Raw genomic sequence first — 20,587 nt, 5'->3', positions numbered from 1 at the left:
CTGTGGGGCGACTGCAGCGCGGGGGCCGGGGGCGGGGCCAGAGACCGGGGGGCGGAACCTGAGGGAGGGCGAGGGGGAGGGGAAACACCCAGGAGGATGGAGGTGGGGCGTGGCCTTCCTAATAGAGGGGCAGAGCTAGGACCGTAGGCTACCTGCCGAGAAGGCCTGGAAGGCGGTCTGAAGGGCGGGGTCTAGACAGAAGAGGGCGGGGCCTTTAGGGGGAGAGAAGCGGGACCGAGGGTAGGGTGAGGGGCTCCGGGAAATGATGATGAAGGAACCTAGGCGGAGAGGATGGGGGCGTGGATCTCAGAGTGGGTTGGGGTGGAGCTAGAGGTGGCATTGAGGGGAGGGTATAAAGATTCTACCGCTGAGAGGTAGAGGTATAAGCCTAGAATCTCAATGGGAGTGGGAAAGGGGGAGGGAAGAAACTACTCGGAAAGTTTTGAGACAAGGGGAGGAGCTCAGACTTGGGGAGGTTTAAGCCAATTTAGAATTGTTCAGAGTTGGGTGGGGTCAGTCCGAGACTGAGGAGCTAGAGGCGCGGCCTAGAGGGAATAGGGCAGAACAATCAAGGGTGGTGGTGCTGCCCAGAAGGTGAGCTGAACCTGGAGTGAGGGGGCTGGGCGCGGAGCTAGAGGCCGGTCGGGACTGCGAATATTAGAAGCATCTGAGGCTGTGTGTGTGAATGGATGGGAGGGACCTGGAAGAGAAGCGACTGAAACCCGGGGGCGAGACGGAGAGGGGAGGGGTCGAAGTAAAAAAATTAAGCATTTAAAGCTTTTGAAACCCGGATGGGACCACTGATGTGGGCAGAGATTGAACAGAGTTGGGCTGGGGAGCCGAAGCCGAGTGTTGTGTTGAGAATACGGATTCTAGAGATTGTGTAACACTGTTTACTTCTGTGACTCAGTTTCCTCTTCGGTAAATTGGAGATGGTGATGTAAAACAGTGTGTAGCTCATGGTAAATGCTAGTTTGGTACTATTATCTTTTTTCCCAGACCAAAACCACAAACCTCACTTGGAAGGTGCGGAAGAGAGGAGAACGAAGAGATCATTCCCTTCTAGTGACTCGACTTGAGTGCAAGTCAAGGGCATAGGAAGGAGATTTAGGTGGTTTAAAATTTCACAGTGCAGAGGATTAGTGGAGGTGACGGGGGCGGGGTGGCGGGGCTGTTAGCAGGTGCAGAGGGTGGAGCTTTCCTGATCCCCAGGCTGAAGGATGGCGGCCCTCGCCCGCCTGCTGGAATGTCTCCTCTGGCCAGCTCGCAAGCAAGAGTGGGTGGAGGAGGCAGAGAAGAGGCGCAGCTCTCCCGACGGGCCTCAGTCCCTCCTGGACGCGCCGCGATGCGCCCAGCGGCCGCACGGGGGTGCGGCGGCGTCTTGGGGCTTGCGCTTCGGGGCGAGCGCAGTGCAAGGGTGGCGCGCACACATGGAGGACGCGCATTGCGCTTGGCTTGAGCTACCCGGGCTGGGCCCGGGCTGGGCTTTCTTCGCGGTCCTCGACGGCCACGGTGGGACGAGAGCCGCCCTCTTCGGTGCGCGCCACCTGCCGGGCTACGTGCTTGAGGCGCTGGGCCCAGCGCCCGGCGAGCCCCAGGGCGTGTGCGAAGCACTGCGCCGAGCCTTTCTGAGCGCAGACGCACGCCTGCGCGCTCTCTGGCCCCGCGGCGAGCCGGGAGGCTCCACCGCCTTGGCGTTGCTGGTTTCCCCGCACTTTCTGTACCTGGCGCACTGCGGTGACTCCCGCGCGGTGCTGAGCCGCGCCGGCGCCGTGGCCTTCACCACCGAAGACCATCGGCCCCTCCGTCCCCGGGAACGCGAGCGCATCCATGACGCGGGCGGCACCATCAGCCGCCGGCGCCTCGAGGGCTCTCTGGCAGTGTCCCGAGCACTGGGAGACTTTGCCTACAAAGAGGCTCCGGGACGGCCCCCTGAACTGCAGCTCGTTTCCGCGGAGCCTGAAGTGACCGCCCTGGCACGCCGAGCAGAGGACGAATTCATGCTCCTGGCCTCTGATGGCGTGTGGGACGCGATGTCTGGCTCTGCCCTGGCGGGACTGGTGGCATCTCGCCTCTGCTTGGGCTTGGCCCCAGAGCTTCTCTGCGCGCAGCTGTTGGATACGTGTCTTTGCAAGGTCCTGGGGGCGGGGCTTGAGATCTTTGAGGGAAGAACCTAAGGGATTTAGGGGGGAGGAGCTTTGATGAAGAGGCGAGAGTAAAACTAGAAAAGGAGAGGTGGGACTCCAATAGGGGACGGGGCCTGCTGGAACGGGGCAGGGCCAGCCAAAACGTGCAGGGAGCGGAGACTGAGGGAAACCTTGAGACAAGACGGAAGAGTTCTAGATAGATAAGTGGGAGGGATTTACGAGAAAGGGCGTGGTCTTTTGGAATGGGACAGCCCTCAGACTTAAGAGATGGGTCCTGAGGTGTGACTAGTGGCAGAAAGAAGAACAGTTAAACAGCAGAGTGGGAGGAGCTTTGGAAAAGGGAAGTGGCTCTGTTTAATAGGGTGGTGTTAGGACAGTGAGAGGGCGTGGTCTAAGGAATTGGTCCTTGTGAGAGGCCTGGTTTAGACTGGCAGAAGGGTGGGACTTTAGAGATATGGGCATAACCAGATTGGGAAGGGGGCACTAGAGCAAGGGGAGTGTTGGGAAACTCTGTTTCCTAGGGCATGGAGCCCTGTGCTGGGGCATTCAGCCGTGTTCCACCAGGCTCTCTTTTCTCTGCCTTCTCCAGGGCAGCCTGGACAACATGACCTGCATCCTGGTCTGCTTCCCGGGGGCCCCCAGGCCTTGTGAGGAGGCCATCAGGAAGGAGCTAGTGCTGGACGCAGCCCTGGGACGCAGGGTTGCAGGTGAGCAGGCGCCAGGAGCCCGGCGGAAGGGGTGGTCAGCAAGCAGGGTAACTCCCACAATCCTTGCCTCCTTCTCAGAGCTGTGTGCCTTTGGCCAGGAGCCCCCCAGCTTGAACACAGTTTTCAGGACTCTGGCCTCTGAGGACATCCCGGATTTACCTCCTGGGGGAGGGCTCCACTGCAAGTGAGTTGGGGTGGGGTGGGGTGGAATGGGAGGATGGGTGGTAGGAGGAGGGTCCCCTCCTGAGGGCCTTCCTTTGCTCTCCAGGGCCACAGTCATCGCTGACGCTTACTCTCAGTTCTGCCAGGCCTCAGGAGAGCGCTGGATGGTAAGGACCCTGTGTTCTTGAATGCTTCTCTTAGAAGCATGTAATTCAGCACCTCCCCCATGCCACCTCTTTAAGTGATGGGGAAATTGAGGCCAGAGGGGACAGGGACTTACCTGATATAGTAATAAGTTCTCACACCTGGTCCTGAAGAATTGTGCTAGGCATGATTGTTGGTGGGGTGGGGTGGGTGGTGATGGCAGAAGCAGAGGAGAAGAGATTGTGCTTCTCCTCCAAGAAATGTGCCCCCTACATTGCTCTGTGAAGCCCCACCATCCCAAGCACCACCCCCTCCATCCAGAAATAAGGCAGAAAAATTCAAGGAATGTTGATGACCAATACCAAGGGCTGACTGCACTGCAGAGACCACCAGGACATCTCTGAGGGTGGCCCAGGTCTCAGAGGAGAGAGGTTGTGAATTGGGCCCAGATGGCCTATTTAGAGATGTCCAAGGAGGTGGTGAGTGGAGCCACATAAACTAAGGTATGGGGTGGGGGGGCTGGGAGGAAATGTGAGGGAGGAAACCAGAAGGCCTTTGCAGGGCAGAGAAGGGAGTTGGGTTATTACCAGTCGGGGTGGGGGGGTTGTTGATGGTTTCTCAGCAGCAGAAAGGAGGTCTTTGTCAGGAATCTTTTGAGTTGTGAGTGACAGAAACCCCATTCAACCTGGGAAGACGAACCAGGGAGTTTACTGGGCCATGTAATTGAAGAGTACAGGGACTTAAGGCATGACTGCATCCAGTTGTCAGATGATGTCATCAGGAACTGTCTTAGTTTTCTTTTCTCTGAGTTGGCTTCATTCCCAGGCAGGGTCCCCACATGAGGTAGCAGAGAGTCGCTGCTCCATGCTCACATCCCAGAAGCCTAACATCCCCAGTGGGGAGAGCATGCCAGTTTCCCAGTAGTTGCAGCCGTGCTTCCAGAGCTGGTTCTCCTTGGCCACACTGGGTCATGTGCCTGACCAGCTCTGTGTCTCTGATTGGCCAGGCTGGGGTCACAGGCCCATCCCCTAGCACTTGGCCTTGGGGTCCACTCCACCCAAAACTGAGGAAATGAGAGATAGGGAATGCTGGTTCCTCAAAGGAAAAATAGGAGCGGTGCTTCCAGAATACAGGGGAGTAAATGCTGAGGGGCAAGAAGGGGTTCCTATTCACCATCTTCCACGTTTTGTGTTACAGATGGGGCAGAATGGGGCTGAGAAGCCCACTGGCACCCATTCAAGCTCTGCCTTGGACTTGGAGGCCTGACAGCTGTCATCCTTTAGGGACCCTCTGCCCAGCTGGGGCCTCAATGGAATTAAGGAAGAAAACTCCCCTTCCCCAGCTATGCAGACTAGCGGAAGGAAGAGAAACCAATGGAGGAACCCCAGAATGTTTATTTCCCTTTCTCCTACTTCCCTCTCATAAGACAGAAAGTCTTATGAGAGAGGGGAAATTCCACCCACCAGCTAGACCCAAAAAAAAAAAAACCAAAAATAACCCAAACCTCAAAACCCCAAAACCAAATGTCTTTGAAATATTTAGAGCTGAATGGACCCTGAAAATCACCCAGTTCAATAACCTTCTCTTCCCTTCCTATTTTTCATATGTTTGGCGGGGAGGTAGGGGAAAGTTTTTATAATAAAATTTTAATTACATAATTCAAAATACATTTTTCTTGTGGAAAAAACCCCACACGCATTATTTGCCCAGTCATTTGGCAAATACGTATGGGGCACCTGCTATGTGCAAGGCCCTGCTCAGGCCATCAACCTGGCAGACCCATTGAGGTTCCTGCCCCCGGAACCTCCTAGTGTGTGGGGTGGAGTTGGGGGGGGACAGCAAACAAGGGAACCCATAAATAAGGTCATCTCAGACACTGACAAGTGTCTCAAGGAAAATGAAACTGGGGGATGTGATAAGAAAATGTCTTAGGGGAGCTATGCTGGTTTTTTTACATAGTTATTTATTTTTTGAATGGGTGATAAGTTCACTTGGTTTGAAATTCAAAGGGCACAAAACGGTATACAATGAAGTCTCTCTCCATCCCTCACCCACTGCCACTCCATTTGCCACCTGGGGATGGTTGCTTTAGATGGGGGTCAGTGAAGACCTCTGAGGAGGGGCAACTGAGCAGGAACCTAACAGAGAACTCACCAGCCATGCAAAAACCCCAGGGAAGAGGGTCCCAAGGCAGAAGGAACAGCCAGTGTGAAAGGCTAGAGGCAGGATTGAACTCGGCGTTTTCAAGATGAGGCTTGAGATTATGACCATCAGACTCTCCAGGATCCCATTCTGTGTCCTACTGGTAACCCCTGCAGTGAGTTTGGAGTGGATTTTTCAAGACCTTTTATTGGGCATGTACACACATGTATATGGTACCTTAGGTGTCTCCTTGATTTTTTTCATACCCTATGTATCATCTGGCAATTTGTTTCCTTTTACTCAATAATGTGTTGGAAACTTCTTTCATGCCACTTACACACCTCACTCTTTTTAGCTGCTACTCAGCACTTCAGACAAGAGATGTGCAATGGTTTCACCATCCGTCATCCTCTTGATGGGTATTTAGGTTGTTTCCAATTTCTTGCCCTTACGTCACTGCTGCCGTAAAGATCCTTGATCAGGCTGCTGTGTACATATGCAAGAGTTTCTCTAGTTCAGGGGTCTTGCTACCTGTTCTGTACAGCACTTGAGCTAAGAAGGGTTTTTACATTTTTAAAGGGTTGTAAAAAAATATGCAAAAGAGGCCCTATGTTAAATATGCCTAAAATATTTACTATTTGGACATTTATAGAATAAGTTTGCTGACTATAGTGCAGGTGGCACACAGAAGCACCACCCCTCCCATTTCACAGATGGGAAAGCTGAGACTCAGAGAGGAGAAAGGACTTGCCCATGGTCACACAGAACTGGGGTTTTCATGCAGTTGGATAAATGTAAATGTGTGTTGAGCTGCTGTTCTGGGCCTGGCTAGGTTAGTAAGGCCCAGAAATTGATCAAGTCTACCTCTGTCCCCAAAGAACTCAGTCTGAGGAGACACACAGAGAAACAATTATAACCTACCATAGATAAGGGTTCAGGGTCTCCCAGAGTGGGGTGGAGAAGGGGAGAGGATTACTCCATTCTTCAGAGAAGAATTAATGTCAGAGCATGGCCTAGAAGAATGAGGTGAAGGAGATCAGGACGGCACCCGGCAGCGGATTCCTCTTGGAGAAAAAAAGGCTGGGAATCTTGATTCCCTCACCTAGTCAGCTGGGCCCCAAGAGTTGTTTTACTCTCATACCTTGCACCACTGGAGTCCTGGTGGCTCAGGCAAGAGGTCTATAGCCCAGATTTACTTCCTGCCTCCAGGCTTCAATTTATCCATTTCTCAATGTCGAACTGATTTCCCAGGTTCCTGCCCCAGCCTAAGGCACCTTACCCAGGCCAGGTGGCGCTCTACGAGAGGGGCGTGATCATATTGGTTACGTCACGTAGGGCGGAGTCTGCAGGACCAGTGGCGGAAGTCTGGGAGGGTGTAGGGACTCTGCCCGAATCTGGCGCGTGGTGGGAGGAGGCTCCCGGGAGCCGGCATAGGGAGGGTCCCCCACCTCCGTTCCCTCGGATATCTGCATGATCCCACCATCCTCCGCAGATGAAACTGAGTCACGGCGGGGCGTGCGTGGAGAGGGGACCAGGGGCCTTATTCACACAGGGACCGGGAGCCCCATTCCCACCGAGGTCCAGCGCCGCACACCCCCCCCCATAGCCCCCCCCCCCCCCGCCTCGCCCCACACACACCCTGCGGCTGTGAGTCAGCGGCCAGCCGCGCCCCCTCGGCCCACTTCCTCCTCACCTTCCCAGGGCGGGCGAGGGGGGGGGCAGTGAAAGGGGTGGGCCCCCTCCCTACCCATTCCGCTCTTCGGCGGGGGAGGGGGTTCGCCCCTTAGGAATCCCTCATAAATTGGTGGAGAGAGACGTTGAGGGCTCCGAAGGCAGGATTTAAGGGACAAAATTTGAGAGAATCTATGCTTGACCAGAAGGTCCTCTTCGCCCCTCAAACTGAGTAGAATGTAAAGAAATGGAGAAGTCAATGGGGAGGGTGAGAAGAAATTGTGCCCCCATTGCTATTCCCCTAAGAATTTCGATCGTGGGAGAGAACGAAGGATCAAGGAAGGATCCCTTCCCCTCCATCAAGCTTCCCTTCTAATTTGGGGGGGTGACCCCCAGAGTGCATCGCTATGCAGTAACGTTGGGGAAGAGGGAAATAGCGGAAGTCTAAGGTTCCGCGTTGCCCTTTTAAGCGCCCTCCATCCCCCCCCCCAACCTCACCGCCTTGAGGTGTCCGCGGCCCCTTTAAGGCGCAGGGCATTATGGGTGCGGGGAGTGGAATTTTGGAACGAAATGTAGCGAAGAGAAGTACAGTAGTAAGAGTAACATTGTAGCCGCCGCCGGCCGAGGGGGCGCGCCGGGGAGGGGACGCCGCACCCCCTTTCTGCTGCCGGGACCCCCGATCAGAGCCCCCGAGAGACGAGGCGCCCGAGGACCCACCCCGGCCCTGTCCACGTTCCCCCCAGGAAGCCGGACTCTATGGGGCGGGACCCTGGGGGAGACTGAGCAGAACCTGGAGCCAGCCCTGAACCCCTGAACCTCAAGCCAGGGGCGCCCCGGGAGCACCTACCCCGTGGGCGCTCCGCCCGCCCGCCGAGCAGCCATGAGGTGAGCCTCGAACTGCCTTCAGACCCTTCCCCGCCCGGCGCGAGCTCCCGCCCCGCCTTTGTCCCCCTCCCCCCAGCTTGCTCCGGGCTGGTATTTGGGGACCGGGCACTGGGAGCCTCGCATTTGAGGCCGAGCCCCCTTGGACGAGCTCCAAATATTGACCACTTCCCCTTGACTCTCAAGGCTCCGCGTAGTGCCGGTGAGGTTCTCCCGGGAGCCCTTAGATTTGGGGGCGCTCCAAGGACTCCCGAATTTTTAAAAGACTTTTTCAGAGGACCTTCAAGTTGGCAAATACTCCCCGCAGGGAGGCCAGGATTTAGGCAGGGCTCAGACTCCCCCCAAATCTCAACCCGGCCCCTAGAGGGATTGTGGGGGGCCGGTTTGGGGGTCCCTGGGACCTGGAAGAGAGATTGAGACGTAGACTTTGGTTTTCGGGGTCCCCTTTTACGTGGCGCTGGAAAAAGTCTTCCCAAGAGCGACCTTGCTCCTTAACTTCGGGGGTACTTAACCCCCTAAATTCGGGGGGGCTCATCCTCCTGTGGAGGAGGTTGGTGTGGACTGATCCACGGACCCAGACGCAGCCTCCAGGGTCTGGCTGGGACTCCCCTCCCCCGCCGCTCCCCACCCACAATTTGCTTAAAACAGGCTGTGCCTAGGACCGAGCGAGCGCTCTGGGCTGAGGGCGGCTCCCCGGCCCCGGGCCAGAAGGGCGGCCCCTCTCCCCAACCTGCGCGGCCCTGGGGAGGGAGGGGGCGCGGCAGCTGGGGGAAGGGGGGCCTTTGTCTTCCTGACTCACCTGTCGAGACAGCTGGTGTGGGGAGGGGCCGGCAAAGAGCGCCGTGGGCCGGCTGCTTTCCCCACCACGGCGCCTCCCCCTTCTCTCAACACCACCCCCCCTTCCCCAGCAGTCCCGAGTTGTGCGGTTGGAGGAGGGGGCGTTGCAAAGCTTCAAGGTCATAGCCTTCTCCCCCAGGGACCCAGGCTTCCCAGAGAGTTCCAGCTATCTTCCCAGGAATTTAATCCTGGGGGGTGGGGGTCGAAGGGACCCAGGGATTTTGTCTTTCCCGGGCCTCCCTCAAAACTCCTGGGCTCACCTGAGGGCGGGGCCCGTGCGGCTGGGGGACCCGACTAGCCCCCCCCCCCTTATTCTCCCTTTCCCCTGGCCCCCCATAATCTCTCCCTTGAGGCCTGAGCCTGACAATACTATCTCCCTTCCTCTACTCTCTCAGGGACTTCCTGCCCCAAAGCCCCCAGCTCGAGGGGGAGGCCCCTGGGGGCGGCTGGGGATTAACCCCCTGGCGCCCACATCTTCCCACATTCCCCATACCCCTGCCCTCTGACATAGGGTGGCATTCCTTTTTACGGTCAGTAGAGAATCCCCCTCGCACATTTGTTCCTTCTGCTGTAAAGGGATTGCTGGAAAATTTGGAGCAAGGGGGCACCCACAGACACCCACAAGACTTCCTGCCTATCCTTTCCCCCATTATAGCAACATTCCTTCAGGGTCTGACCGGGAGAGGGGGCGGTTTTCGGGAGTCAGGCTCTCTTCCTTCACCTTCTTCCTGGGGGGGGCTCTCCTCTCCCACTGCCCCCCAGCCCCGCCCCTTGCCTCCCCCCGCCCCCCCCCGCCGCGTTTCCGGTCCCAGGCACGGTGGAAGGCGGATGGCGGATGTCCGAGTTAGTGCTGCCTCACTCACTGAGACCGTAAAAGGGCAGGAGCAACGTCTGGGCCAGCCTCCCCGCCCCCAGTCCCCGAGGCCCTGGCCCTCCCACAAGGCCCCCCTACTGCTGGCCGCGACCAAACCTCCCACCTCCTGGGAGGTGGGCAGAAGTTGAGCTGATGCCTGTCCCACCAGAGGGTTACTCCCACCTCCCGAGGGGTCTTCCCTTCTGATGGCCACACCCGACTTACTGGGCTGTGCCCCTTCTCCCAGGACAGCTAGGAAGGATTCAGAAAGACCCATGGCCTTGTCTGGGGGCAACTGGGGAAACTGAGGCTCAAAGAGAGAAAGGCCTGGCCCAAGATCCCTCAGAAATTCCTAAGCAGTATTGAGGGAGGGGAGGGGGCTGGGATCCTCTGATTTCTGGCTGATTTGGCTGGGGACAGTCTTGGGGGCAGTTGGAAGAGAGGATGTTAAGATGGAAAATTACAAGATACAGTTCCTTTTCTCCCAGTTTGACAAATATTTGTTGAGTGTCTGCTGTGTCCGGGACTCTGAGCTGGAATTCTGGGAAGTGGGGCAGAGGTCTGAGAATCTCAGGGCAGAAGGGACTCAAGAAGTACTTGGTTCATTTCTTTCCTCTTCCAATAATTGTAATTATTATTGTTGTTTTTATTTTTTTTTTAAATAATGAGAGACCATTTGATCAAGCATCTACTTTGTGCCAGGCACTGTACTAGGTGCCTGATTCAATTTAATCCTCACAGCAATTATAAGAGATTGATACTATTAGGACCATCCCCCTTCCCCAGATGGGAAAACTGAGGCACAGAGAAATTAAGCAAATTGCCTATGAAAGTCAGATTAGAAGTGGGCAAGCCTGCATTTGAACCCAGGCCTCTTTCCAGACTATTATACTATTAGAGAGAAAGGAAAATCAAACCTTTAGTGGTCTTTAAAAAAAAAATAATAATACAAGTAACATGCTTTCACTGTACAAACACTTAAGACAATGCTGATAAACAAAAAGGAATCCAGTTACCTTCCTAATCACTTATGGGGAACTGAGGCCTGTCAGGGAGGAAGGACTAGAGTGAACCCATACAAGCCCTGCAGACCCTACATCTGAGTTTCTATCCAGGGTTTCTTCAAAGAAGATTTGTAGTTTGGAAAGGTTGTGTGTACCTGAGGCTTTGGGGGGTGGATCACAAATTTTGCAGTTTAAGGGGCTATAGGATGAAGGGGTGAAAGGAAGGGCAAGCCTCTAATATGGAAGGTTTGAGTAAACCAGAGTGACTATGTTTGATTGCCTCCCGTGATGAGAAGCTCTCTCTCTCCTATATCCTCTCAGCTCCCTCATATGGATCCTCTGCCAAATTCCAAGTCCTGCGCTTAGGGCTTTTCTTATCTCTTTCAATCCTTACCAAACCCCAGTGAGTTATGGTTTCCAGGGCTGGAAACTGAGGTTCAGAGACGGGAAGCCACACAGCGAGGGGGTGACTTGAACCTTCTTTTATCTACCACATGCTAGAGTTTTCCAGAATGGGAGGACTTGCGGGAGAGTTCTGGGCTGGTTGGGGATTAAGGCTCTCATGTCAAATTGAGGGTATGAGACCCCAGAGACCACTGGAATTAGGCAGACCCCATTTCCATCTCACTCCCTGCTTCCTGGCTGTGGGATTTTTCCGTTCTAGCTTTTTGCCTGGTTTATAGTTTTATTCTGTGAACTTAAGTAATGAATTAGTTTTTTATAGGTAATACCAGCCCATGTTAAAACAAAACAAAAAGTCATAATCAAGCAATTCAAGAAGGTAAACGGTACAAAATGTCCACTTCCTGCCTGCCTCCTCAGGCCCCCAGGTCCCCAGTGCCTCAGAGGCAGCCATGGTTAGTCGCCTGAGAAACAGCCTCTGCATATATCACCACTCTGTGTGCAGAGGTATTTATATCCTCCCCACCTTTTTTTTAAAAAAAAACTTCTGATACACACCACTTTATACCTTGCCTTAAAAAAAGAAAAATCAGCTTAGCTGTTTTCTCATCTTTAAATGAGGTTAAGAACATTGGGGGTGGGGTGGGGGGGGAACTTGCGTTCAAATATGAGCCCCTCTGCTTGTTTGCTGTGTGACCTGGGATAACTGCCTTCACCTTTCTGTGGCCACAGTTCCTCATCTGTAAAAAGGGTGAGCACCAGAGTCCATCTCATGAGGTCATTGCAAGGTTCACTGTGGAAATTGCAGCTCAGTACCTAGAACAGTGTCTGGTACACAGGCTAACCAATAAATGTCAGCTGCCATTGTTAAAAACTTTTCCTTTTTTACAGATGGCTAATTTAACAACTCTTGGATACCTACTATGTCCTAGGCATGATTCTAGGTTCTGAGGACACAGCAGAAAGGACAAAACAGAAAGGACAAAAATCCCTGCCCTCATGGTCCTGACCTTTTGGTAGGGGAGACAGGGATCTGTCAGGCAGGGATCAGGTGCTATGAAACGTGGGACATGCAATGAGAGGGAGAGGAGCTTTTCCAGATAGTGTAGTCAGGGAGGGCTTCTTGGAAGAGGTGTCGACTAAGTGGCGACCTGAAGGAGGTGAAAATCCAGGATGAGGGAGAACAAGAGCACCAGCCTGCGGTGGGAATGTGTCTGGCACGTTGAAGGAGCAGCATGGAGGCCAATGGGGCTGGAACAGCAAGCTGGGGGGAAGGAAGGGATGAGATCAGAGATCACACAGATCACGAAGGCCCTGGAGAGAACTTGGCCAGAATAAAAATTCTGTGGGAGCTGCCACGGGAGCTTCCAAGAAGAGGAGGGGCACGATCTGACTTGTATTTTAACAGGATCCTTTTGCTGTAATGGGGACACCACAGCCTGGAGAGGGACAAGACCAGTCTGGGGTCATTCTGCAGACATCCAGCTCCCTGGCCAGTCCAGAGACTCAGCAGGGCAGGGTCGCTTGGGAGAGCAAAGTGCAGCCAGGGTTGGGTAGCAACGAAGGCCCCGGGCACCTGGGCAGAGTCTGCCCTGGGTGTGGGTGGCAGGTGTGGGCGAGGCCTTAACCCTGCCCTGCCAGGGGCAGTGGAAGCCAGAAAGAGCCCCTGAGGCTGCACTTGTCTGGAAACAGCACCTGGTGTTTGGGTAGGGCCCACACAGTCCCCGGTGGTTAAGATTGTGGACTTGGGAGCCAGGTGGCTTGGGTTCAAACCCTCGCTGTGCTTACTTACTAGCTGTGTGACCACAGGCGAGTCACGCAACCTTTCTGGGCCTCTGTTTGCAGTCCTTGCAGAATGAGGATGAAATAGCCCATCTAGAAGGGCTGCAGTGAGAATAAAATGAGAGACTCTGAGGAAAGGGCTTAGGGCATCTGAGCAGCTGAAGTGCCTGATAAGAGGGAGGTGCCTCAATTATGTAAACCTGGGGGGAGGGTCTGGGGGCTCAGCTTCCTGGCCTCGGAACCCGGATCTGGGTCTGCTGAGGGGCTTTCCCTGCCTTGTCTTTTACAGCGTCAGTGTCATGCGCCAGCCCCCAGCCCTGGTAGAGACAGAGCCATTGTGGGGTATAATTTCTCTCCCCGGAAACCTCTGACCACCAACTTCCTCTTTTCAGGATAAAGTCCGGTGGGGGTGGGGACCAGTGCTTCCCCCTGGTTTGTGTGTGACCTTGGGCAAGTCACTTCCTGTCTGGGAGCCTGAGTTTCCCCACTGGGGGAGGAGGGCATTGAACCTCCCCAGAAGGACTGGTAGGGGGTGGGAGGGATGTGGCTCGGGGACCCAGTGGTACCTGTTCAGGGTGCCCGTGGAAAGGATGCTGGCAGTTACTCAGCACTCAGTACATGCCAGGCACCATGCCAAGCACTTTACATGTCCAGACTCATCTACTTCTCCCACTGCCCTGGGGGAGGTGGGGTCTGTCATTTCCCCAGTCTGCAGGCAAGGAAGATGCCTTCTCTCATGTGGGAAGGCTGCTTGCCTGAGTCATATGGAGTAGGTGGCCCAACGGGGATTTGAACCTACATCTGTGGATATCAGATCCTGAACCCTGAACCAGTTTACTGACCCCCTCTCCCCAAGGCTAAGTCAGATGTCACCTCCTCCAGGAAGTCTCTGATCCCCAGGCTGGGGCAGGCACTCCTTCTGGGCACCCCAGGCCTGGTCTTGGATTATCACTATCTGCGGACAGGACAGACCACTGTGATGCTCTCCTGCCCTGGAGGGTGGGGCCGGGGCTGTCTGGGTCCCTGCCTGACATGGAGCAGGGAGTGTTCACTGATGGCCGTTGGCACCAGGGGGGCCGGATGGATGGGGTGGGCAGCAGGAAGTGGAAGAGCCTGGGATCTAGCATTGGGCCCCAACTTGCTGCAAGCCTCACCCTTCCCCTCCCTGAGCCTCAGCTTCCTCCTCCTGAGTGGGGAGACGTGGTTGGGGGAAGGGGGGGGCTCCAAGCACTCCAGCAGAGATGGGGAAATTGAGGCTCCAAGGGCACCAGGCAGGGGCTGGTTCCCAGCACTGCCCAGAGCTCCTGCTCCGCCCCTTCCATCCGCTTCTCCCGGGCCCCCTCCTCCAGCTCTCACTCTGCGTCTCTCTGACTGTCTCAGTCTCTCTGTCCATCTCTTTGTCTTTCTCCATCTGCCTGTATCTCCATTTCTGTATCTTTCTCTGCTCCGTGCCTTTCCATCTGTTTCCCCCCACTACTCCTCTGTCTGTCTGTCTTTCACTCTGTCTCCGCTATGTCAGTCTGATTCCTTTCTCAGCTCTCTCTGCATCAGTCTGTATGTTTGTCTCTTCCAGTCTGTCTGACTCTTCCTCTTCCTGTCTTCTTTCTCCCCATCTGACTGTCTGTCTCTTTCCTTGTCTGTCTCACATCCCCTGTTTGTCTTTGTCTGACTCTCCCAGTATGTCTGTCTCTCTGTCCCGTCTGTCTTTTCTCTCCCAGTCTCCCTGTCTGGGTCTCTTTGAGGGTCTGTCCCCAGCCCTCTCTCCCCATCTGCCTGTCTTCCTCTGCTCTCCATGGGTCCCTCTTCCTCTCACACTGTCTTTGTGTCTTCAGATCTCCCAGGGACGCGCAGATGGAGAAGGTGACTGGCCCCTGGAGGAAGGGTGCCAGGCTCCCCTCAGCTAACTGGCCTCTCTCCCCTTTCCTCCCTCCGGGCAGTGAGACGGTTGTCTGCTCCAGCCGGGCCACTGTGATGCTCTATGATGACAGCAACAAGCGATGGCTGCCTGCTGGCACGGGCCCCCAGGCCTTCAGCCGCGTCCAGATCTATCACAACCCCACTGCCAACTCCTTCCGGGTGGTCGGCCGGAAGATGCAGCCAGACCAGCAGGTGAGGCTTCCCTCCCCGCCCCCTCTGCCCGCTGCGCCCCACCACTCCTCACCCACTTTTCCCCCCCTGCCAGGTGGTCATCAACTGTGCCATCGTCCGGGGTGTCAAGTATAACCAGGCCACCCCCAACTTCCACCAGTGGCGTGACGCCCGCCAGGTCTGGGGCCTCAACTTCGGCAGCAAGGAGGATGCAACACAGTTTGCCGCCGGCATGGCCAGCGCCCTAGAGGCATTGGAAGGTTAGAGAGAGTGGGCAGAGGGGACCACTGAGCCCTGCCGTGTGGCCTGGGGCCGCCACTTTACCACTTGGCCTCAGTTTACTCATCTGAAAATGGGGCCAATTCACTACTACTGTGGAGAATTATTATGAGGATTTTGTGGGTTCCCGTGTGCCCCGAGTGCACCCACATATAAAACGCACGGTTCCTAAGAGTACATTTTGCTCCAGGAATTTTTACACATGCACACTCCTGTGTGACCTCCCAGATCAAGATATAGATATTTCCAGCCTCCAGAAAGTTCCTTGTGCCCTTTCCCCAGGTAACCATTATACTGACTTATGTCATCATCGGTTAGTTTTCAGGCAACAATATTAAGAAAAAACCTTCAGTTGGTATTTTTTAAACTGGAATGTGCCCCTGAATCATCTAGGAAAGACGCAGATTCCGATTCAGTTGGGTTGGCCGGGGCCCGAGTCTCTGTACTTCTAACAAGCTCCCTGGTGACGCCAAGGCTACCGGTCCATAAACAGTACACTTTGAGGAGCAAGGCTCTAGGTGACGGCTATGCATCTGGGGTCACAAATCACCAAATGGCGGAGGTGTTTGCTTCCTGGAGCGGCTTCAGTGCCACTGGGGAGGGGCTCGCTTGTCCGAGGCACAGAAAAATGCATGGGAGCCAGAGGCCTGATGGGGGTGAGGAGGTGGTTCTCAGCCTTTCCTGGGTCTTCAGGTGCGTTAAGAGCCTGGATGCTGGAGTGGGCCTGAATTCAAGTCTTGTTCCTGCAAATTCGGGTCTGCAGGACTTGGGGCAAGCGGCTCCCCTCTCTGGGCCTTTGCTGTCCCGCCTGTGACCTGGGCATCCTCCCAGCACCCACCTCACATCAGCTCAGTCAGGGGAAGCTCGTGCCGACCCTCATCGCAGCAGAGTCCCTGGGAGGCCCGGGAGAGCCCAGGGAACGCGCTGAGGGGTGGCGCTGGCTTCCGGGGTGACTCAGCAGCCTTTACTCTCACCTTCCAGGAGGCGGGCCTCCGCCCCCGCCGCCGCCTACAGCACCTCCCACTTGGTCTGTCCAGAACGGCCCCTCCCCAGAGGAGATGGAGCAACAGAAAAGGTGGGGCCAGTCCCTGCGTGGGGAACCTTACTGCTGCCGGAGTTCTAGGTTGTTCCAGAACCCCTGACTCCTAGCGTTCAGACCTCTCCAACTTGCAGTTTTCAGCATGTTCCAACTCCCAGGGGACTAGAAATTGACATCTTTCAGAAACCCCCCCACCTCCTGGAGTTTGAAAAACTCCTGACACCCAGAGCTGCAGAACCTTCTGACCCTTCAAATCCTGGTCCCCCAGATTCCCAGAGTCCAGAATTTCGTTGTCTAAAGGATCTTGGGTGTTTTGTAATTCTGGTGTTCTTGACAGTCTGATGACTAGATTGCTCGCCTCTTGCTCTCGCTCTGTCCCTGTCCTCCCCCTGCAACCCTTTCCTGGCCCCTGGGGAATGGAGGACATGAGTGGGGCTTAGGAGCCAGCCTTGCCGGAGACCTCTGAGGGGCGATCCGGGAAGTTGCTGGCCATCCTGGGGCTCTGAGTGATGGCAGCTCGCCTTCCCTCCCCAGGCAGCAGCAGTCAGAGCTCATGGAGCGGGAGCGCAGGGTCTCCAACGCAGGTGATTGCTCGAATGGCCTCGGGGGTCGGGTGAACACCCCAGAGGAGGGGGTGGGCCAGCCGGACAACAGAGAATAAGGCTTCTCTCTCAGCACCCCTCTTTTTTCGTGTTTCTTACAGGAGGCCCACCTGCTCCCCCAGCTGGGGGACCACCCCCGCCTCCAGGACCTCCCCCTCCTCCGGGTCCCCCCCCACCCCCTGGTCTCTCCTCCTCGGGGATCTCGGCTGCAGGGCATGGAGCAGGGGGAGGTCCACCCCCTGCGCCCCCTCTCCCCACAGCACAAGGCCCCAGTGGTGGAGGGACCGGGGCCCCCGGTCTGGCCGCAGCCATTGCCGGAGCCAAACTCAGGAAAGTCAGCAAGGTGAGGGGGCAGGCATGGCGGGTGTGGGGTGACGGGGCCTGATATTATAATGGGATGAGGCCAGAGTTGCCCGGGAGCCTCACAGGAGGGCTGGAAGGCCAGGAGGCCCGCCCATAAAGCCCCCACCTCTTTGTAATTTCTCCAGCAGGAGGAGGCCTCTGGGGGGCCCTTGGCCCCCAAAGTTGAGAGCAGTCGAAGCACGGGCGGGGGGCTCATGGAAGAGATGAATGCCATGCTGGCCCGGAGGTGAGCCTGAGCCTGGAGCCCTCAACAGCCGCAGAAAGCCCTTGGAGCACACCCCTCAGACCAGCAGTTATCACCTGGAGATTCCTGTTCAGTAGGGCCGGGTGGGGGGAGGGCTCAGATTCCCAGTTAGTTGATTTCTTTGGGTGAAAGTTCGCCCTTTGATAGCCAGGTTTGGGATATAATGATGGGGATTGCATTCTCCTGAGATGGCTGAGGTTTGCAACCACCCAGGTAGCCTCTGGAATGTTTCTAAACCCAGAATTTCTAGGACCTTAGGAGATCCTGCCTCAGAACCTGGGAACTCCGCCCTTGGAATTTTGTGACTCCCAAACGTGGGAATCGGAAAGCCCCACCCCAGTTCGGGAGCGGCACTCTCTTTAACTTCTAAAACTAAAATTTTCTTAGCCTTGACAAATTCCAGAAGTCTGCACGCTAGAATCCACCTTTCGAGAGCTCTGGGGAAGGGAATTGTTGAGTGGCTGAGGGAGGGCTGAAGCCATCTGTTTTTTTGCGTTTCTCTCTTACAGAAGGAAAGCCACACAAGTTGGGGAGAAAACCGCCAAGGATGAATCTGCCAATGTGAGTCAGGAGCTCTTCCTGCCATATACCCCTTAGGATGTACCGTTTGGGTAGGAATATTGGGGAGGGGGCTGTGATAGGGATGGGCTACGTTTGAAGGTGGAGGAGGAAAATGAGCAGAGGTGCGGCGCTGGGGGGGAGGGGGGGGGCTGGCTCATGACAGTTTCTTTTTTTTTTAAATTTATTTATTTGTGGCTACGTTGGGTCTTCGTTGATGCACGCGGGCTTTCTCTAGTTGTGCTGAGCGGGGGCTACTCTTGGTTGCGGTGCGCGGGCTTCTCATTGCCGTGGCTTCTCTTGTTGCGGAGCATGGGCTCTAGGTGCGCGGGCTTCAGTAGTTGTGGCTCATGGGCTCAGTAGCTGTGGCTCGCGGGCTCTAGAGCGCAGGCTCAGTAGTTGTGGCACACGGGCTTAGTTGCTCCGTGGCACGTGGGATCTTCCCAGACCAGGGCTCAAACCCCGTGTCCCCTGCATTGGCAGGTGGATTCTTAACCACTGCGCCACCAGGGAAGCCCCTGGCTCATGACAGTTTTATTTCCCACCAGCAGGAGGAGCCAGAGGCCAGAGTCCCAGCCCACAGTGGTGAGTGAGAGCCCAGTCTAGTCACAGGAACTACAAGTCCCAGGATGCCCGCTTCTCACATATAACACACCTTGATGGGAGAGTCTGTACAAACAATGCTGGGGATTGTAGTCTCCTGAGATGGTTCTTTGAACAGGGGCTGATGAGGCTCGGGGAGAAAGATTGAGGCAGGGCATTCCTTGTCCCTGATCTTTTTGATTTATTGCCTGTCCCCCAGAATCTGTGCGGAGACCCTGGGAGAAGAACAGCACAACCTTGCCAAGGTGGGCCATCAATACTGGGGCCCCACCCCCCAAAATAGTTGAATTTGCCAAATTTGTAGGGAGGAACACAGTGTGACCCCTGGAATGGGAGGCAGGGGAGGCAGACCCTCTCTCTAACCTCATTTCCGCCCCAAACCACACCAACTCTCCCAGGATGAAGTCATCTTCTTCAGTGACCACTTCCGAGGCCCAACCCTCTACGCCCAGCTCCAGTGATGAGTCAGACCTGGAGAGGGTGAAACAGGTAGCTTGGGGAAAGGACTGGGAGTGAGGTCCGGGGGATAGAAAGGAGATCTGGGTCCAGACTCTGCCACTGACCTGCCATGTGATTCTAGAAAAGGCCTTGGGAACCTCAGTTTTCCAGTCTGAGAAATGGAGAGATTGGATCATGTCAGGGATGACACAGACACCATAACCACCTTATCCAATGCCCATGACAGACCTTACTAATCTTATCACTGGACTCACTCCTGTTGAGTACCCAGAATCCTTTTCAGTACACTGACCCCAGACATTTATCACCAATTGGAGGTGGCAGGAGACTGGAATGTATTTGCCAGCCTTGGTACTGGATGTTCTCCAGTACTTTCCTTCTGGCTCCAAGGATCCAGAATTCTCCCCTAGAATTCTCACTTTGTGGCCTTGCCAGTGATGTCATGATGTGTGTGTAATAGGGGTCTTGAACCTCCTTCCTCTGGCCCCTCAGTCATTAAGAAAGGGGGGATTCACTTTTGCAAGTCCAAGTACCCTTCCTGATTGGTACCCCATTATTTTCAGGAGCTTCTGGAAGAGGTGAGGAAGGAACTGCAGAAAGTGAAAGAGGAAATAATTGAAGGTGAGGTTGTTTTTTATTTTAAACATTTATTTATTTTGGAGGTATCATGTCCCTTGGAAAGCCCTGTTTTGGAAGGGAAGGGGGAAGAAGCTCTGCCCCTGACCTCTGCCCAGTTTCCTTCCAGCCTTTGTCCAGGAGCTGAGGAAGCGGGGTTCCCCCTGACCACAGGGCCCCAGAAGATCCAGTTTCTCCTTTCCGCACACGCCCTCCGCCTGTCACCCTGCTTTCCCTGCCTCGACTTGACTTGGAATTGGCTGAAGACTACACAGGAATGCGTCTTCCCCACTCCCTATCTCACTTGGAAAATTCCAAGGGGGTGTGGCTTCCCTGGCACCATGCCCACACCCATACTGGCTGCTGATTGGCTGGGGAGGCCCCCACCCTTTGCTCCCTTTGGTCCTTCCCCTATGCCATCCCCTTGGGGCTGGTTCCTCTGCTGGGGATGTACCAATTAACCCCACAGTAAGGGGGAAGGAAGGAGGGAATTTCACATTCCCTTGTTCTAGATTCACTTTAACGCTTAATGCCTTTGAAGTTTTGTTTTTTAAGAAAAAAAAGTATATATATATATTTAGGTTTTGGGGGGAGGAAATGTTTTTTCTCTTTGGTTTTGATAAAATGGGATGTGGGGAGTTTTTAAATGCTGTGCCCCTGGCTTGTCCCACTTGGGACAGCTATTTAAGGGGGGTTGTCCCATCAGGCTGGGGGCACTTCCCCCCACCCCAGGGACCTCCCTTCCCTCTGGCTCCTTCCCCTTTTCTATGAGGAATTAAGATGCTGTAACTTTTTGGAACCTCAGTTTTTTGGTTTTTTATTTCGGTAGGTTTTGGGGTCCAGGCCATTTTTACCCCTGGGGAAAAAAAGATGAGGGGGAAAGGAAAAGGGGAGGAAACCTCCCCTCTCCCACCTTCACCTTTAGCTTCTTGAAAATGGGCCCCTGTGGAATAAATCTGCCAGTTTTTATAAATGCTAAGATTTCTGGAGTGATTTGAAGGGCT

The 20,587-nt window shown here is 55.1% G+C and overlaps 2 protein-coding genes across 8 annotated transcripts; both read left to right on the top strand.

The window, feature by feature from the left end:
• The first annotated feature begins 391 nt into the window (after positions 1-391).
• On the top strand, positions 392-4,847 carry PPM1N (protein phosphatase, Mg2+/Mn2+ dependent 1N (putative)). Of its 3 annotated transcripts, none has more exons than XR_005017531.1 (6): positions 392-2,135; positions 2,737-2,854; positions 2,933-3,038; positions 3,123-3,183; positions 3,482-3,639; positions 4,358-4,727. XR_005017531.1 is itself a non-coding variant. In XM_036834593.1 (5 exons), the coding sequence occupies exons 1-5, from the start codon at positions 1,221-1,223 to the stop codon at positions 4,424-4,426; spliced, it is 1,269 nt and encodes a 422-aa protein (XP_036690488.1). In that variant the 5' UTR covers positions 395-1,220; the 3' UTR covers positions 4,427-4,847. The 3 variants fall into 3 exon arrangements, 1 of the variants encoding a protein (XP_036690488.1); XR_005017532.1 differs by having other exon boundaries at positions 3,482-3,663; XM_036834593.1 differs by lacking the exon at positions 3,482-3,639 and having other exon boundaries at positions 395-2,135; positions 4,358-4,847.
• Positions 4,848-7,536: 2,689 nt separating this feature from the next.
• Positions 7,537-20,556, top strand: LOC118884675 (vasodilator stimulated phosphoprotein). Of its 5 annotated transcripts, none has more exons than XM_036832422.1 (13): positions 7,537-7,858; positions 14,671-14,842; positions 14,916-15,081; positions 16,082-16,175; positions 16,674-16,723; positions 16,843-17,084; positions 17,233-17,330; positions 17,858-17,909; positions 18,455-18,491; positions 18,709-18,754; positions 18,908-18,998; positions 19,532-19,589; positions 19,714-20,535. In XM_036832422.1, the coding sequence occupies exons 1-13, from the start codon at positions 7,854-7,856 to the stop codon at positions 19,749-19,751; spliced, it is 1,149 nt and encodes a 382-aa protein (XP_036688317.1). In that variant the 5' UTR covers positions 7,537-7,853; the 3' UTR covers positions 19,752-20,535. The 5 variants fall into 5 exon arrangements, 4 of the variants coding, with proteins under 4 accessions (XP_036688317.1, XP_036688319.1, XP_036688316.1 ...); XM_036832424.1 differs by having other exon boundaries at positions 17,230-17,330; positions 19,703-20,535; XM_036832421.1 differs by having other exon boundaries at positions 7,538-7,858; positions 17,230-17,330; positions 19,714-20,556.
• Positions 20,557-20,587: the final 31 nt, after the last annotated feature.

The sequence above is a fragment of the Balaenoptera musculus genome, chromosome 19 (genome assembly GCF_009873245.2).
Source record: "Balaenoptera musculus isolate JJ_BM4_2016_0621 chromosome 19, mBalMus1.pri.v3, whole genome shotgun sequence".
NCBI lineage: Eukaryota > Metazoa > Chordata > Mammalia > Artiodactyla > Balaenopteridae > Balaenoptera > Balaenoptera musculus.
This window is presented reverse-complemented; position numbering and strand designations above follow the sequence as displayed.

Excerpts from the sequence above, each read along its gene's own strand:
- PPM1N (XM_036834593.1), top strand. The coding sequence starts at position 1,221 with ATGGCGGCCCTCGCCCGCCTGCTGGAATGTCTCCTCTGGCCAGCTCGC. Across the intron at positions 2,136-2,736 it reads TGGATACGTGTCTTTGCAAG|GGCAGCCTGGACAACATGAC; the intron begins GTCCTGGGGGCG and ends TGCCTTCTCCAG. Across the intron at positions 3,039-3,122 it reads GGGGGAGGGCTCCACTGCAA|GGCCACAGTCATCGCTGACG; the intron begins GTGAGTTGGGGT and ends TTTGCTCTCCAG.
- LOC118884675 (XM_036832421.1), top strand. Across the intron at positions 17,085-17,229 it reads AACTCAGGAAAGTCAGCAAG|CAGGAGGAGGCCTCTGGGGG; the intron begins GTGAGGGGGCAG and ends TAATTTCTCCAG. Across the intron at positions 17,910-18,454 it reads CCAAGGATGAATCTGCCAAT|CAGGAGGAGCCAGAGGCCAG; the intron begins GTGAGTCAGGAG and ends ATTTCCCACCAG.